Source organism: Trachypithecus francoisi, unplaced genomic scaffold (assembly GCF_009764315.1).
Source record: "Trachypithecus francoisi isolate TF-2019V2 unplaced genomic scaffold, Tfra_2.0 Lachesis_group2, whole genome shotgun sequence".
Classification (NCBI taxonomy): Eukaryota; Metazoa; Chordata; class Mammalia; order Primates; family Cercopithecidae; genus Trachypithecus; species Trachypithecus francoisi.
In genome coordinates, this window is record NW_022681465.1 from 104,028,099 (window position 1) to 104,046,388 (window position 18,290).

At 38.0% G+C, this 18,290-nt stretch overlaps 1 protein-coding gene across 1 annotated transcript; it reads left to right on the plus strand.

The window, feature by feature from the left end:
• Nucleotides 1-28: 28 nt before the first annotated feature.
• Nucleotides 29-17,762, plus strand: UTP15 (UTP15 small subunit processome component). Its single transcript, XM_033179857.1, has 13 exons — nucleotides 29-208; nucleotides 1,544-1,716; nucleotides 2,640-2,732; nucleotides 2,825-3,009; nucleotides 3,904-4,082; nucleotides 5,002-5,127; nucleotides 6,799-6,934; nucleotides 11,614-11,698; nucleotides 12,521-12,670; nucleotides 13,394-13,495; nucleotides 13,663-13,796; nucleotides 13,963-14,021; nucleotides 14,497-17,762. The coding sequence occupies exons 2-13, from the start codon at nucleotides 1,627-1,629 to the stop codon at nucleotides 14,712-14,714; spliced, it is 1,557 nt and encodes a 518-aa protein (XP_033035748.1). The 5' UTR covers nucleotides 29-208; nucleotides 1,544-1,626; the 3' UTR covers nucleotides 14,715-17,762.
• Nucleotides 17,763-18,290: the final 528 nt, after the last annotated feature.

Here is an 18,290-nt window from a genome sequence, read left to right on the forward strand (position 1 = left end):
CGCCGGGTTGCGTGAGTATCTTGAGCGTGCGCTGGTACGTCATTTTCGCGCGACGTTAGGGTCGCTGTGTGTGTCGCCGGCTTCTTGAGGGTCCACGTGATTTTTACGCCAGTGCTGCTGAACTGTCCAGGGGTTAGGGAGCTGGCCCAGTCCGATTAATTGTCCTTGGGTCGAGGTGTCTCGTCGGACCCTTTGGGGCTCGGTGGAGGTAGGTGAAGGCGGCTCCCATTGAGGGAAGCCCACACACCCGGCCTTCCTGTGTTATCTGGCATGCTCTTCTGGGGCTTTCCAGGCTGTATAGTAGAGTGGCTAAATTCTTTAACCGGTTCAAGTTCCCCTCAATTAAGCTTCGACCTAGATTCTTCTCTACGATTACACCCTCTCCTGTCCACCGTTGTTAGTTCCCGGAGTAATCAGCAACTCTCCAAGGCAATGGACACATTTCCATCTTTGTCTTTGCTTACGAGGTTCCCTCAGGTGAAGTGAACGTAATGGAGTTTTAAAAGATTTGGGAGATAAAATCAGCAGATCTTGTTAACTATTTGGATGCAGGGAGTGAGGAAGAAGGACACGGAAAGGCTGAGTCTAGGTTAATATCTGGTGCCAGTCACCAGCCAAAATGGAGTATATTGGAGTAAGCGAGGGCACAGACCATGTCTTTATTTCATTCATCATTATATCCCCAGTGCCTAGAACAGTGTCCTGCACATTGATAGGTACTTTAATGAACAGAAGAGTGTTCCCCGTTTAATCATTGGTCGTTGTATTTCATTAAAGCCCCTTTTAAATATATGTTATATATATGTTATAAATATATGTTATATCGTGGTGTTACTGATGTAAAGTTTTCAGGCTTCTTGGAATAGATGATGAGTAGCACCTCTGGAATCATTTACCTGATAACATTGAATCTCTTTTGCAATTGAATCGTTCTGGGAAGATGTTTTGGCTCGATTGCATGTTATTTAAAAGTTTTGTCCTATTCTGCCACTTTAATGTTGAATTTAATTTCAGGATTTTACAGTTTTCGTTCCTACAGTTTAAACCTTTTAAAGTAAATTTAATTTTAAGCTTCTACATTAGAAGCTTTGTGTTTCTTAATTATTAGCATTTTTAGGCTTTCAGGAAATCAAGTCCGTAACTATAATCGTTATAGATTAAATGTCATCCAAAACTTGGATTCAGGAAACTTGTATTTGCAGTTTCACCTTAATATTTCCTGTTGCCAAAAAATGGACACTCAAAACAAGCATAATCCTTTTTGCTTTGGCTACTGTAAGGCTGTGCTAGATTTATTTGCAAGTGTTGTAAAACGGTTGGCTAGGTGTAAGAACCTTTGTGTACAACTGAATAGATGGTGCGATGTGATAGCCCTTACTTTAATTATTCCTGCTTCCTATAGATTGCCTTTTCTGGGTTACAATTACATGGCTTATTGGTCTCTAATCTATATACTTCCACATAGACTTTTTAAAGAAAGCAGAGTGGAAATCAACTATATGTACAAGTTTATAATATGTATATAAAATATTTTCTTTTTCAGAATTACGACAGAGTCACTGCAATTATTTCTAATACCAATTCCAAAATAGTGACCCTTGGACAATAGTGCAATTATATGGAATTATGGCTGGTTATAAGCCTGTAGCTATTCAGACATATCCTATACTTGGTGAAAAAATCACGCAAGATACACTGTACTGGAACAACTATAAGGTGAATGTGGGAGATAATTAGGGAGGAGGGATTTGTGTTTATGCCAATTTCTCTAGCATATGTTATACTCTGGATGCTCTAACAGAGAATTGTTAACTAAAAACTATCAGCAGCTTATAGTTTGGGCAGATAATTTGATATCTATTTTTTCTTTTCTTTTCTTTTTTTTTGAGGCGGAGTCTCGCTCTGTCGCCCGGACTGGAGTGCAGTGGCCAGATCTCAGCTCACTGCAAGCTCCGCCTTCCGGGTTTACGCCATTCTCCTGCCTCAGCCTCCCGATATCTATTTTTTCTTGGAATTTTATGTAAATCAGATTAACCATACAAATACCTAGCACAGAATAGATGATCAATCAATGCCAAGTGAATTAAATTTTAAAATTTGAATCTCATGTATGTAAAGATGTTTAATGAAGTATTACTTATAATAGTAGAAATCTTGAAAAACCTGTGTCTATTAGTAGTGGACTGGTATAGTAAATTTCAGTGTGTCCTTAAAATGGATGGTAAGTCTGTTGCTCCTATGACAGCTAATATGTGTTACTAAGTGAAAAGAAGCAAGATGTGGAACAACCTGCATGGTATGATTATCTTTGTGTTATTTTAAAAGTACATGGTTATTATTGGCTGATATAGACATGATAACTTTTTTTTTTTTTTTTTCTGGTAGAAATCACAGTAAACTCAATAGCTGAAGAGACAGAGTGGAGTGTGGCTTTCTAACCATACATTTATTTCAGTGGCAACAAGAATAGTCTGGGTGATGAGATATGGACCTTTTTTGCTTTCTTTGTAATTTTATGTTAAATACAACCTAAGAAATGTTACTAAGAACAAAGAGAAATGGTCTGTAAGAAATTATGTAATGCTTAGATAGGTCTTACCAGCAGTAACTCTGTTAACATGCTATTATTTTTTATTAAGACCCCTGTTCAGATTAAGGAATTTGGTGCAGTTTCAAAAGTAGACTTTTCTCCTCAGCCTCCGTATAATTATGCTGTCACAGCTTCCTCAAGAGTAAGTATAATATTGAATTTCTTTATTTTACTTTTGTATAGTTTACTGTTGATCTTGAGCCATCTGGTGAAATACTGTCTTTCATCTTGTAGATTCACATTTATGGCCGATACTCCCAAGAACCTATAAAAACCTTTTCTCGATTTAAAGACACAGCGTACTGTGCTACTTTTCGACAAGATGGTAGATTGCTTGTGGCTGGCAGTGAAGACGGGGGAGTTCAACTTTTTGATATAAGTGGGAGGGCTCCCCTCAGGCAGTTTGAAGGCCATACAAAGTAAGAGACAGTTGGTTTTTATGTGTTCTGGTTTTATTTTGTCGTAAGCTCTTTTTTTCTCTGGGCTTTGATGAAAAACATAGAGCAGTTTTATGAAGATTATTTGCCTGTGTGTACTATATTTCCTGATTGTTCTAAGAGTGCTTAACTTGGGTTCCGTGGTCCAGTTTCATGGGGCTTATGAATTCCCTAGAATTGTATGTGATATTTTAGGAAATATATGTTTATCTAGGGAGCTATTCTGTAGCTTTTGGTTAACTTTAGTGGGGTCTGTGGCCCAGTTGAGGTGATGAGTTACTGATCTAAAGACAACCTTACAGCTAGTAATGAGAGCTCTATCGGCCTGTACTGTCTTGGAGGGTCTCATGTTGAAGTCAAGTTGGAAGGTGGATTTTCTTCTTGGATTTATAGTATTTTGCCCCTTGATAATTTAAGTGGCCATCACAATTTTGTATTATAACTTCATTTTCAGGATTACCAATGTCCTTGCTGAAATTTGATAAAATATAACAGAAATTTTTGTAACATGATTCTATTTAGTGGTAAATCTTTTTAGAGTTTTTTAAAGAACTTTTTGAAATTTTAAAAATTGAACTGCCTTTGCGCCCATATTCAGCAGCTAAATGGAATTGTTAACATATTAGAAAATATGATTTTAAGGCTATTCTTTAAATTTTTTTTAAACTTTACAATATAGGAGTATTTACATTTCTTAATTGGCTTGGGGGAAACACTTGTAAGTTTTCTCTGTCTTTCATGATTTCTCTCTATGAAGACTCCCTAAAACTCAGCTGCTTTTTTTTTTTTAATCTGAGAAAAAGGAACATTTTATGTTAGAAGGTACCAGAAAAATAATTTTCTTGCTTTTTAATGTACTGATCTTCGATCTTTCAGAGCAGTTCATACAGTAGATTTTACAGCTGATAAATATCATGTGGTCTCTGGAGCTGATGATTATACAGTTAAATTATGGGATATTCCAAACTCCAAAGAAATTTTGACATTTAAAGAACATTCTGATTATGTGAGGTGTGGATGTGCTAGCAAACTTAATCCGGATCTCTTTATAACAGGTTGGTGACCTCTATTCCCTCCTGAAGCAAATAATCTCACGGGGATGTACTTTAATGTTGCTAAGGGACTCTTGGGATGGAGGGGTTTAAAATTTTTTTATGAAGGAATATGTTTCTGATCAATTCTCCAGTTTTTAAATTAATTTTTATGTATGTATGTTTGTATTTATTTTGAGACAGGGTCTCACTGTGTTACCCAGGCTGGAGTGCAGTGATGTGATCACAGCTCACTGCATCTGCTACCCCCAGGCTCAAGTGATCCTCCCACCTAAGCCTCCCAAGTGGCTGGGACTACAGGTGCCCACCACCACGTGCAGCTACTTTGTGTATTTTTTTTTTTTTTTGTAGAGACAGGGTTTCGCCATGTTGCCCAGGCTGGTCTCAAACTCCTGGGCTCAAGTGATCAGCCTACCTCAGTTTCCTCCCAGAGGGCTGGGATTACAAGTGTGAGCCACCATGCCTGACTTCCAGTTGTTTTTTATTTTCTTCTTCTTCTTTTGTGGATTGTTCATGTCTTCCAAATGTGTTTGGAAAAATCAGGCTGTCCTGAAAACATAATAGACTCTCAGAACTGTAGTGGATAGTTCCCTGCCTCAAGCAGCCAAGAAACAAAGACAGTGCAGTTTAGCCTTTGTAGGTGCCTTTACAAAGATTTCCAGATGATTCAGTAGTGACAGTAGTCCAAAGAAAGGAATATTTTAAGATCAGAGCAAGTTAGATTCTGTATAGTATTGTGTAGTACTTCTTCAGGCACGATCAGTAGTAGAGGGTTTGGAGGTCCTGTGTCTTCATGAATATACATATATGTCTTTTTAAAATTCCATCTAAACTTTTTTTCCTTTTAAAATTTGTACCTGGATACATACAGTTTTTGTTGTTTTAAACAGTCAAACTAAAAATACAAAAATTGACATTTTAGGATCATATGATCATACCGTGAAGATGTTTGATGCACGAACGAATACGAGTGTTCTCTCTGTTGAGCATGGGCAGCCAGTGGAGAGTGTCCTGCTTTTCCCCTCTGGAGGTCTTCTGGTGTCAGCAGGTACTTCTTAAAAATAGCTTTCACCAATATTGTTGGTTTTGAATTACATTTGTTTAAAATCAGTTGCTCTTTATAATTTATCAGTGTGCACTTGAATTGCGTATCTAAGTTTCTGTTCAAACAGTTGATAGGACTGGCAAGCAGTTATCATTTATTGTGTACCTAATGTGAGCCAGGCACTGTGCTGTTATATACATATTAACTCTAATGCCCTAGATGATGCTACAAGGTAGTTAGCTTTTTCCCTATTTTACAGCTAATGAAATGAAAGTTTTAACTGATTTTTCCAAGGCAAAGTGGTAAGTGAGCTGAAATCACAGAACTCGAGAACCTACCTTATGTATTTAGCCCTGTGCCATCTTTTTTAACCCCAGAAATTTAGCTCATACTCCTTTTACTCCTACCTAACAGATCTGCGGCAGCTTTTGAAAATCAGTTATTTGAGATCTGGTAGGCTTGTCTCTTTTTCTGTGCCTCTCTTGGTTGAAATGCCCCTACCCAGCGAATAGCTGCTAGTACTAGAGAAAGGAGATAATGTGACCTCAAAAGGGGCCTTGTACATTTTTCAACAAGTTGGGACTGAGATGTTTTTCTCATTTTGTACATATTGCATTTTCATAATTACAATGGAAGAAGTAAATTGGTTTTTTCATTTGTAAATAAAGTAAAATGTGTTCATATTAGAAGAATGTATTGGTAGTATGTACACTTGACAACATATATGTTGCTATGTTGCTGTGTGTGCATCCTTTTTTTTTTTTTCCTAAAATCTGGCTAGAAATTACTCTGCTTTATATTATTTTCCCCAGTAGCTATTTGATTTAAAAATAAGTTGAGGCGGGGCATGGTCGCTCATGCCTGTAATCCTAGCGCTTTGGGAGGCCGAAGCAGGCGGATAGCTTGAGTCCAGGAGTTTGAGACCAGCCTGGGCAACATAGCAAGACTCTAAGACTCATCTCTAATTTAAAAAAAATATATGGTTGATAATGTCAGATATTTCTACTTTTCTTGCTGTTATTCTGACAAATGGAAAAAATATCAAGTTGAATAGGGAGAATAGAATGCTAATCTCCACTGTGTGTCACTAGCTAATTGTGACCTTGGGCAATCCCTTAAGGTCTCTAGACCTTGAAAATGAGAGGGTTGGACTAGATCAGTGATTTCAACTGTGATCCCTCTTGTGAGGTGCCACATAGGAGTGGAGAGGTGGGAACTGTGAGTTGGGTTCCAACTCCTGTTCCCCAGTCAAGATTTCGGTCTCCCCTTCCATCCCTTTTTCTGTTTTTCCATATTAGACTTTTCTGCTTGATATTTTGCTGCAAATCTACATTATTCACTCCCACCGCTATATAGAATTTCTTTTAAAAAATGATTTTATTACAGTTTTCTTCAAATGAACTCTTCATTTCTTCAAATGAACTCTCATTTATTTTGCTGGAATTTCTGTATGCTTCACAAATATTATTTGTCATAACAGTTCTGTGAGGTAGGAACTGTTATTACCAATAACCCAGGAAGTGGTGGAGCCAGGATTTTACCAGGCAGCCTGGCCTGGGCTCCCTCACTCAGCCTGCAAGCTTTGTGGAGTGTCCAGGGAAGAATGCTTTTCAGTTCTTTAATATGTTGAATCTGTTGGCAGAATATCCAACTAATGATGATTTCTTTTTATAGGAGGTCGTTATGTTAAAGTCTGGGATATGTTAAAAGGAGGCCAATTGCTCGTATCTTTGAAAAATCATCACAAAACCGTGACATGTTTATGTCTAAGCAGCTCTGGACAGAGGTTACTCTCTGGCTCACTGGATAGGTTGGCATTTTAATTTTTTTGTATATTATTATTAGTGTACAGATGTTTACTGTTTGAGGAAATGAGTTATTTCAGCAATATTTGTGTTAAGTATTCTGATAATGATTTCCAGGAGATAAAAACCTGTTGAGTTGAAAATAGTTTTGACCTTTTGTTTACATATAGCTACTTATTTTCTCTTTTGACACAATTTGTTTTAACTTGTATACTTAAACAACATTATTGAACCATTTGAATGATAACCTTTTAAATAATGTTATTCTATAAACCATATTTTAAAACCATTATTGTACATTCATATATTTTGAGGTTTTCTTTTTGTTTTTTTTTTTTTGAGACGGAGTCTTGTTCTGTCGCCCAGGCTGGTGTGCAGTGGCACAATCTGGGCTTATTGCAACCTCTGCTTCCCAGGTTCAATTGATTCTTGTGGCCCTCCTGATTAGCTGGGATTACAGGTCTACAACACCACACCTGGCTAATTTTTGTATTTTTAATAGAGATGGGATTTTGCCATATTGCCCAGACTGGTCTCGAACTTCTGGCCTCTTGTGATCTGCCCACGTCGCCCTCCCAAAGTGCTGGGATTACAGGTGTGAGCCACTGTGCTGGACCTAAAAAGTTTTTTTAAAATTAGATAATTTTTTTTTTTTTTTTTGAGATGGAGTCTCACTCTGTTGCCCAGGCTAGAGTGCAGTGGTGTGATCTCAGCTCACTGCAACCTCCATCACCTGGGTTCAAGTGATTCTGCCTCAGCTTTCCGAGTGGCTGGGATTACAGACGCCTGCCACCCTGCCTGGCTAGCTTTTGTATTTTTAGTAGAGATGGAGTTTTGCCATGATGGCCAGGCTGGTCTCGAACTCCTGACCTCACATCATCCACCCACCTTGGCCTTCCAAAGTGCTGGGATTACAGGCATGAGCCACTGTGCCTGGCCTAAAAGTTAGATTGCATATTTTGTTTAGCCTAATATCTAATGTAAAAATAAAATATATATTATATATAAAATTTAATTTTAGCATGTAATCTATGTCAAAATTGTTAAGATACTAGAAATAAATTAAGCATCTAAACATGTGCACTGTGATACAATAATCATGTTTTAGGTTGAGTGCAGTGGCTTACACCTGTAATCCCAGTGCTTTGGGAGGCCAAGGTGGGAGGATCACTTGAGGGCAGGAGTTTGAGACCAGCCTGGGCAATATAGTGAGACCCCATCGCTACAAAAAATTTAAAAAATTAGCTGGCCACAGTAGTACACACCTTTAATCATAGCTACTAGGGAGGCTGAGGCAGGAGAAGCACTTGAGCTCAGGAGTTTGAGGTTGCAGTGAGTTGTGATAGTACCACTGTACTCTAGCCTGGATGACAGCGATACCCTATCTCTAAAAAAAAAGAACGTTAATACTTTGTAAAAATTACTGTCTCAGGCCGGGTGCGGTGGCTCAAGCCTGTAATCCCAGCACTTTGGGAGACCGAGACGGGCGGATCACGAGGTCAGGAGATCGAGACCATCCTGGCCAACACGGTGAAACCCCGTCTCTACTAAATATACAAAAAAAATTAGCCGAGCGATGTGGCGGGCGTCTGTAGTCCCAGCTACTCGGGAGGCTGAGGCAGGAGAATGGCGTAAACCCGGGAGGCGGAGCTTGCAGTGCGCCGAGATCGCGCCACTGCACTCCAGCCTGGGCGACAGAGCAAGACTCCGTTTCAATTTAAAAAAAAAAAAAAAAAAATTACTGTCTCAGTTTTTAAATTAAAATTAGGTAAAATAAAAAATTTAGTTTCTCATTTTCACTAGCCACATTTCAAATGGTCAGTAGCCACGTGTGGCTAGAAGTATGGCACAGTTTTAGAATTTACATGATTTATTATTAGTATTTTTTTTTGAGACAGGGTTTTGCTGTGTTGCCCAGGCTGGAGGGCAGTGGTATGATCTTGGCTGACTATAACCTCCACCTCCCAGCTTCAAGCAATCCCCTCACCTCAGCTTCCTGAGTAGCTGGAACCACAAGCATGTGCCACTGTACCTGACTCATTTTTGTATTTTTGTTGAGGTGGGGTTTTGCCATGTTGCCCAGGCTGGTCTCAAAACTCCTGAGTTCAACAGATCCTCCCGCCTTGGCCTCCCAAAGTACTGGGATTACTGGCATGAGCTACCATGACTGGCTTACATGATCTATTTTTGATTATTTTATTTCCATATTTTCATTTTTTTCTGCTGTTATGAAAGACTTTAGTTTTCAGCATGTTCATTAAAAAGTATACAGTCACCCGTTGGTAACTGAGGGGAATTGGTTGTGGATGCCCGAGTCCCTTATTTAAGATGGCATATTTGCATATAACCTACACACATCCACTATATACTTTAAATCATCTCTAGCTTATTTGTAATACCTAATACAATGCAAATGCTATGTAAATAGTTGTTACACTGTATTTTAAAATTCTGTATTGTTTTATTTATGTATTTATGGATATTTTTAATCCATGGTTGGTTGAATCTGCAGATGTGTAACCTGCCATAAGGATTGAATGTATATATTTTAAAAGCTAGAAAATATTTTTAATACAAAGGAATTTTTTGTGTAAATACATGGCAAGTATTTACACATGTTACTGAAATCATGTTACTAGGCAATTTGGGACTTGATTCTTAGGTATGTTCCTAAAAGCTAAGTGTAAATTGGCTCTATTTGTGGTGGTTTCAACCAAGAGTGATTTTTGTTCCTCAAGGAATGTTTGACAATATCTTGAGAAAGTGTTGTTTTTTATCACAACTCGTGGTACTTGCCATATAGGGGATAGAGGCCAGGAAGGCTGCTAAACATCCTACAATGCACAGAACAGCCCTTACAAAAAAGAATTCTGTGCCCCAAAATGACAGTAAATTCTGAGGTTGAGAAGCCCTGATCTTTGGCTTCATATGTACTTTCTTTCTTTCTTTTTATTTTGATTTATTTTTTGTAGAGACGGGGTTTCATCTTGTTGCCCAGGCTGGTCTTGAACTCCTGGGCTCAAGCAATCTGCTGATCTTGGCCTCCCAAAGTGCTGGGATTACAGGTGTGAGCCATCACACTAGGCTTTCTGATGTGCTTTCATTGATACTTTTTCTTTTTCTTTTTTCTTTTTTATTTTATTTTTTTTTTGAGGTGGAGTCTCGCTCTGTCGCCCGGACTGGAGTGCAGTGGCCAGATCTCAGCTCACTGCAAGCTCCGCCTCCCGGGTTTACACCATTCTCCTGCCTCAGCCTCCCGAGTAGCTGGGACTACAGGCGCCCGCCACCTCGCCCGGCTAGTTTTTGTATTTTTAGTAGAGACGGGGTTTCACCGTGTTGGCCAGGATGGTCTCGATCTCCTGACCTCGTGATCCGCCCGTCTCAGCCTCCCAAAGTGCTGGGATTACAGGCTTGAGCCACCGCGCCCAGCCTTCTTTCTTTTTTTTTTAAGACTGAGTTTCACTCTTGTTGCTCAGGCTGGAGTACAATGGCGCGGTCTTGGCTCACCGCAACTTCTGCCTCCTGGGTTCATGCGATTCTCCTGCTTCAGCCTCCTGAGTAGCTGGGATTACAGGCGTGTGCCGCCATGCCCGGCTGATTTTGTATTTTCAGTAGAGACAGGGTTTCTCTATATTGGTCAGGCCGCTGTCTAAATCCCGACCTCAGCTGATCCACCTGCCTCAGCCTCCAAAAGTGCTGGGATTACTACAGGTGTGAGCCACTGTGACCGGCCGATACCTTTTCTTTACTCCCAAGTTTGATCTTCAGATGACAGTGGCTCATGGTCTATCCTTTCGTTTTTTTTGTTTTGTTTTGTTTTGTTTTTTTAAAAAATTTTTGAGACAGAGTCTTACTCTGTGACCCAGGCTGAAGGGCAATGGCATGATTTTGGCTCACTGCAACCTCTGCCTCCCAGGTTCAAGCAATTCTCATACCTCAGCCTCCTGAGTAGGTGGGATTACAGGCATGTGTCACCACACCTGGTTAGTTTTTATTATTTTTGGTAGACAATCAGGTTATGCCATGTTGGCCAGGCTGGTCTTGAACTCCTGGCCTCAAGGGATCTGCCCACCTTGGCCTCCCAAAGTGCTAGGATTACAGGCCTGAGCCACCACACTCGGACCTTCTATTTTTTTTTGTAAATGGCTAGTCAGTCTTTATATAGATGTTATAGTTAGGGCTGGTATACAGCCTTTTTTTTTTTTTTTTTTTTTTTTTTTAAAGACAGAGTTTCGCTCTTGTTGCCCAGGCTGGAGTGCAGTGGTGTGATCTCGGCTCATTGCAACCTCCACGTCCCAGGTTCAAGCAATTCTCCTGCCTCAGCCTCCCAAGTAGCTGGGATTACAAGCATGTGCCACCACGCCTCGCTAATTTTGTATTTTTAATAGAGATGGGGTTTCACTATGTTGGTCAGGCTGGTCTCAAACTCCTGACCTCAGGTGATTCACCCACCTTGGCCTCCCAAAGTGCTTGGATTACAGGTGTGAGCCACCGTGCCCTGCCTGCAGCTCATTTTTTAAGGGATTCAGTGATGAATTAGTTTGTAATTAACATTACTGATCTTTGTTTTTCTTCACTGTTGTATAGATTTTAATGTTTGTATTTTGAGTTTTCAGAAAATAGAAATTTGCATTTTATATTCATTTTCAAGGTGATTTTTGAGAAAGCTTTTCTTTTTTATTAGGAAGGTGAAAGTATACAGCACAACTTCCTATAAAGTAGTCCACAGTTTTGATTATGCAGCTTCAATTTTGAGTCTTGCCCTTGCAGTAAGTACCTTTACCTGTTTTTAAGTCTGTCACTAACCCTGCCTGTTAAATGAAACTGAAATGGAATTTTGGGCTTTATTTTTGGATTTGAGTAACTTTTCTTACCACATTAGATATTTGAGTTAAGACAATTACTGGAATATGTAACTTGTCCTAATGACTTAGCATGAATTCAGGTTTAGGTCCCACTCACTGCATAACTTCAAACTAAGTACAGTGCTCTAGGCATTGTTAACACTAAACGCAGGTCCTGGGAAGCTGGTAAATCTCTCTTCAACTCATTTAATTCAAGAGTATTATAGTACACTAGAAAGGCAGATTAGCTCTCTGAGCAGAAAAAAAGACTGAGGGGGAAGGGGACAACAAAATGAAATACCTCCTTTTCTTTGTTACTGCTGTTTCTGAAATGTATACTGTCAAGTTTTATGAGAAGCCACATTCGGGCAGGAAGGCATTTGACTATATTATACAGAAATCTGATTTGGGAGAGGAAAAGCTTATTAAAAATATTTTTGGGGAGCAAGATCGTAAAAGTCATGCTACTGTGTAATCCTTGATGCCGTTAACTTTGTATTATTATACAAACTTTGCCGGTGATATTTTACAAGTATAAGTTCTGTCAATGTACTTGTATCCTAAGGAAAAAAGGATTTCACTTTAACGTCTTATACCAATCATTGTTAGGCAGACTATGTGTATCTGAATGGAACTGTTGGTGAATGTATGGACAAGCAGCAAACACATTATAAATGTGTTTTGAAGTAAAAGTACTATAAATTATGAGTTAAGAATAGACTAACTTATTTTTCTAATTGTTATTAGCATGAAGATGAGACAATAGTTGTAGGAATGACCAATGGAATACTGAGTGTTAAACATCGGAAATCTGAAGCAAAGAAGGAATCAATTCCCAGAAGAAGAAGGCCTGCATATCGAACCTTTATTAAAGGAAAAAATTACATGAAGCAACGGGTATTTGTGCATTTCTCATTTTTGCTTAAAGGGTGAAATTTTTTAGAGTAACCAGCTTCATCCATGCACATTACTGGAAAGTGTAGTTATGGCACTTTATTTTGCATTTCTCTACATCAGAATTATTTCTAGATTGCTAGATTGGGGACATTATTGACGAGTAATAGGGAACAAGGACTACTTTTTGTAATACTCTGCATCATAACATAATGCTCTACTTCATTCAAAATATTGTCTTTCACATACTACCTGATTTGATCTAAGTCCCAAGAAGTAGTAGAACCAATCATGTCCCCGTTTGGCACCTGAGAAGATTGAGAGACAAAGAATTTGTGATTGATTAAGGATTTCATTACTGGTATCCAGAGTTGTTGAGACTAGATCTCATTATTTCTGATTGTTGTTTTGGTTCTATTGTATTACACTGCCTGCCACATAAAGAAAATTTGAAATGAGGAATTTTTACCTAGAATTAAGGCAATGTTGCATGCTGTAAGTTAAAATTATAAGAAAGTAAGAACATGTTGATGTGGCAAGTTACTCCATTTTTTTCTTCTGACTCTGATTAGCAGGATTCGTTTTTATTTAATCTACATTATGGGCATATGAACATTATTTGTGGCATAGTTCAGAGATACCACTTCATTATGGAAAAGTTTATATTAAGTGTATCTTTATACAGGTACTGATTTTTCTTCTCTATAAATGTGCTTTTCATTGCAGGATGACATTTTGATTAACAGGCCAGCAAAGAAACACCTAGAATTGTACGACAGGGATCTGAAACATTTTCGGATCTCTAAGGCACTCGACAGAGTTCTTGATGTGAGTGAGCATTTGTTTTTTTAAATCATGTTATTATTTACCCTGCATATTACCATGTCTTGGAACTGTGAAAATAAACACCTATTCAAACTTGATAATTTAGTGCAAGAGAGTGATGTTTTTTGTGCTGTTTTGTCTGTTCATGTTGACTTTGACAATTTTTCTAGCCCACTTGTACAATAAAGACACCCGAGATTACGGTGTCCATCATAAAGGAGTTAAATCGAAGAGGAGTCCTTGCAAATGCACTTGCAGGTCGGGATGAGAAGGAAATCAGTCATGTTCTTAATTTTTTGATAAGGTATGTTTTATGTCTGTGAAACACATTTTGCATCTGAAATCCTTTATCACCAAATAAAAGACATTTAGTTTGATCTTTATAGAGAACTGATGAAACAACTAAATCTGCTTTAAGGATTTTTTTTTTAAGTTTACAAGTTTCACTAACCTGAATTTTTACTTTGTAGGCATCTTTCTCAGCCAAGATTTGCCCCTGTTTTAATCAATGCTGCTGAAATAATTATTGGTAAGTGGTCATTAAAACTTGAAAATCCTAACATGCTTGCAAAAGTAGAGATGTCAAATAATCAAATTTGGAAATCAAGTAGATCAGAATATCTTGCTTTTATCAAATCTCAATATGGATTTTCATGGAGAAAATAATAAGGCAATGCAGTTTAAAAGGTAGTAAAATGTTTATAGTGGCGTGACTTTGCTAGGGTTATTATAAAAAAACTTTTATAGACATCTATAATGACGACAATTTTTCAAATGGGAAAATGAAAGTAAGTCAGGACTTCCATACTTTCTATAATTATTATTTTTTGAAATAAACTTACTCAGATTGTTATACTTTCTATAAACCATAAATTATTTATAGAGTAAGTACAGATTTGCAGTGTTCTTATGGTTAATATTTTTATACTTTTAAAAACTTTGGCTTTTCACTTAATATATAGAAAGATATTGCTAGTTAATGTGTTTTCTTTCTCTCTTTTTAGATATATATCTGCCTGTAATTGGTCAGTCCCCTGTAGTTGATAAAAAGTTTTTGCTACTTCAAGGACTTGTAGAAAAAGAGATTGATTACCAAAGAGAATTATTAGAAACCCTGGGGATGATGGATATGCTTTTTGCCACCATGAGAAGGAAGGAAGGCACTTCTGTGTTGGAACATACATCTGATGGATTTCCAGAGAATAAGAAGATAGAATCATAGTGTCTGCTAAATAAGACATATAGGAACTCTGAAGTTGGAATAGATTTGATGTATTAAATGTCGGAAAGAGACTGTCTTTGATACATTAAAAAAAACTATTTGCAGAAGCAGTTCCATGGAAGAGACTGGAATAATTATAGCTGGAAAACAAGTACCTGTTTTAAGTAAGACATGGTTTTCCATGTAATATTTTGAATCATAGCATCTTCACCTAGAAGATCTCAATTGTCTTGGTCACAGAGTAGGTTTGTCTGGGTTGGATATTAATTTTAGTACAGGAGTGTTCTGTATCAACATTTGGGTTGGTATTCAGATGGGAATTCAAATTTGAATCCTCTCTGGAGAGGGTCCAACTGGTAATCCTGCTAAAGGAACAAAGCCTTGTATTACTTCTGGAAAACAACAACAAAAACAAATGGCAACAACAAAAAGCCTCTTTCTTGACTTTAATCAGTGCCTTTGGGATTCCTAGGCCCTTGCTTAGCTTGCTTCCTCTCTCCTTGATATTTACACTTGTCTTAGATCACATGCCCTGCTTCAGCTGGTAATGGTACTGCATCGGTTCCAAGTGTGGCAAGTAAGGCTCTGAAGAACTGACACTAGCTAGGTTTGTATTCAGAGTGAGAGCGAAAGCTCTACAGATAGACCTTATTGGACTACTTTTTTTTTCTTCTCTTCATGCAGCCTTTATACCAAGTTTTCACCTTGTTTCAGGTCAGAGGAATGACAGAATTTGTCATTTTTCTTACAATAGCCTTTCAGACTATTCTTCATATGTTTCCAGCTAATCTTATAGCTAGCTACCTAATCCTCTGAAAACTGTTTTCTCTGATTTGTATTTAGATTCCCCCCCATTATTCACAATCATATTGTGTTTCAGAACCCCAATCCAGAGCAGTTTGCTTTGAAAAATAGTTGTTTTTGAAAGTTTAATGTAAATAATTATTTTTTTATAAGTTTTTTTTTTTTTTTTTTTTTTTAAAGACAGGGTCTCACTCTATCACCCAGGCTGGAGTGCAGTGATGCAATCTCAGCTCGCTGCAACCTCTGCCCTCCTGGGTTCAAGCAAGTCTCCTGCCTCAGCCTCCTGAGTAGCTGGGATTACAGGTGTGTGCCACCAGGCCTGGCTAATTTTTATACTTTTAGTAGAGACGGGGTTTCACCTTACTGGCCAGGCTGGTCTCAAACTCCTGACCTCAAGTGATCTACCCGCCTCAGCCTCCCAAAGTGCTGGGATTACAGGTGTGAGCCACTTTGTCCAGCCTGTAAATATTATTTTTTTATAAAGAGATTCTTATTTTCTTGGCTTTTTGATGTATCCATTCTTGGTAGATAATTGTTGGCTAGTAACTCCTAGTACACTGATTTCACAGTTGCTACCTCTCTGACCTTTCTCTAATTCTTACCCCAACTCGAGTAGTTAAAAATCAGTAAGAAAAATGTCTTGAGCTAGAAGAACCCATAGAGGAAGATTTTGTAATGCGAATCTCCTCTCATAATTGTAGTTCTGTAAATTCAGGGTTTTTTTTTTTTTCCGGAAAAAATGCTTAATATGTTCCAGCAAGTAATTGTACTTTTATGTAAAAATAAATAATTTTTACTTATTTAAGTAAAAATTAAATAAACATATTAAGTTTAACATATTAAGTTAATTTAACATTTAGACCAACATTAACGTTTACATGAATATAAAGTGAATATACTTAATATGTTCTCGTACGGGTATACTTGGAAATAGGGCCAGTTTCCTTTTCATGAATTGGTTTCCGCAATCATACAGCACACTGGCTTGTAAGGGAGCCAGCAGTGTATTTCCCTGAGTAATTATGATCTTCGTCAAGATCAGAAGCTGAGTTTTGGGGTTGGGAAGGGTTCATTTATTTAAATAAAGTTTCTATTTAAAAACCTTTTTAAAAAGTTAACATCATAAATATTCTTATAATTTGCATAGTAGTAAAAATTAGAAGTTGAAATTCTACCTAAAGCTGTAGTTGCCATCAATTTTGTAACATGTGACAAAGGTTTTCCCATATGTCATTTCATCTGATTCTCACCACAGCCATTGAAGGCTGATATTATTCTCATTTAACATTGAATTAACGAAAGTAGTTGATTCGCTCTTGAAGTCCCTGAATGTGAGCTCTTCATCCCAGCACTGTGCAGTAGCTTGCCTGCTGAGGCCTAAACTACTCATTCCTTTTAACAAAGCTTCACTGAGTGCTGTAGTTCTCAAAATATGTAACAGTTACACATTTTCAAACAGGTTGGGAAGCAATTCCCATAGCCATTAATACTTAAATTCAGGAATACTTTTTTGTTTGTTTGTTTTGTTTTGTTTTGTTTTTAGAGACAAGGTCTTGTTCTGTTGTCCAGGCTGGAGTGTAGTGGTGTGATCATAGCTCACTGCAGTTTCTGTCTCCTAGGCTGAAGCCATCCTCTCACCTCAGCCTCCTGAGAAACTGGGGCTACAGGGATGAGCCACCATGCCCAGGTTATTTTTTATTTTGATTTTTTGATAGAAGAGTTCTCACCATGTTGCCCAGGCCTGAGGCAATCTCCTAGTCTCAGGCGATCTTCCCACCTCAGCCTCCCTAATGACTGGGATGAAAGGCATGAGCCACTGCACCCAGCAGGAATGGTTATTATATTCACTGAGACAAACTATAGTATTTGCTCTTTGAAGTATTTAAACATAATTGGCATATTACAATATGTGACACTGGCCTTAAGATTCTAATTTAAAATGCTTAACAGATTTTTAGACTCGTGAGTTTTAGTTGAAAGGTATTTTAAAAATGTTACTAAGTCTGCAAAAGTACTGAAATGTTTCAGAGAACTTGGAAAGTCACCGTATGTTGGAAAGTCACCATATGTTTAATTTATTATATTTATGAGAGTTAAGCACTTGGGTAGGTTTTGTTGATGGGGTCAAGCATTTGCAGTGCTACTTAAAAGAGAATCATTTTTTTAAATGTATAAATGCTATTAAGTTGTTTAAGGGAATTTGAATTGTAAATGGGACTATTAAAACAAATTTAGTCTGTTCAACTCAGAGAGGGCATTTCATTTTCTATGAACAAAATACCCTCTTAGACACTAAAAAGCCACATGCCTCTTCCCTCGGCTATAGTTAACTGGACCATGGTGGTACAACGGACTCAACCCTTCTCTAAGCAGGGATTTGTAATTGGGATTTATAGTGAAATTCCTGATCTGGGAAAGTGGGAGGCTGGGAATGCTGTGTCTAGGTCATCAGTGGAGAAAGTTGGTTTGTAGAGAATGAACAAGAATGCAACCTAAGTGCAAAGAAAATAGATTATCCTGCTTTAATAGATCAGACTAGAAGAGAGAGAAACCACCTTAGTTCCTGATGCTTTCCTATTGCCCTATTCTGGTTGTACCTCTTCCCCTAGGGGTCCATGATGTTTTTTGAATTCCCTCTAACACTTGTTTGCTTAGGTGACTGTGAGTGGGTTTTTCTTATTTACAACCAAATGACTCTGAAAACACTAATCCTCTGGTCCTCATATTTATTGAGACACATAGGAGGCCAGGGAATCACGATTATAGGCAATG

Bases quoted from the DNA above. Each gene is read 5' to 3' on its own strand.
- UTP15 (XM_033179857.1), top strand. From the start codon at position 1,627: ATGGCTGGTTATAAGCCTGTAGCTATTCAGACATATCCTATACTTGGT. The intron at 6,935-11,613 runs GTTGGCATTTTA...CTTTTTTATTAG, and splicing joins CTCTCTGGCTCACTGGATAG to GAAGGTGAAAGTATACAGCA. The intron at 13,496-13,662 runs GTGAGTGAGCAT...CAATTTTTCTAG, and splicing joins CACTCGACAGAGTTCTTGAT to CCCACTTGTACAATAAAGAC.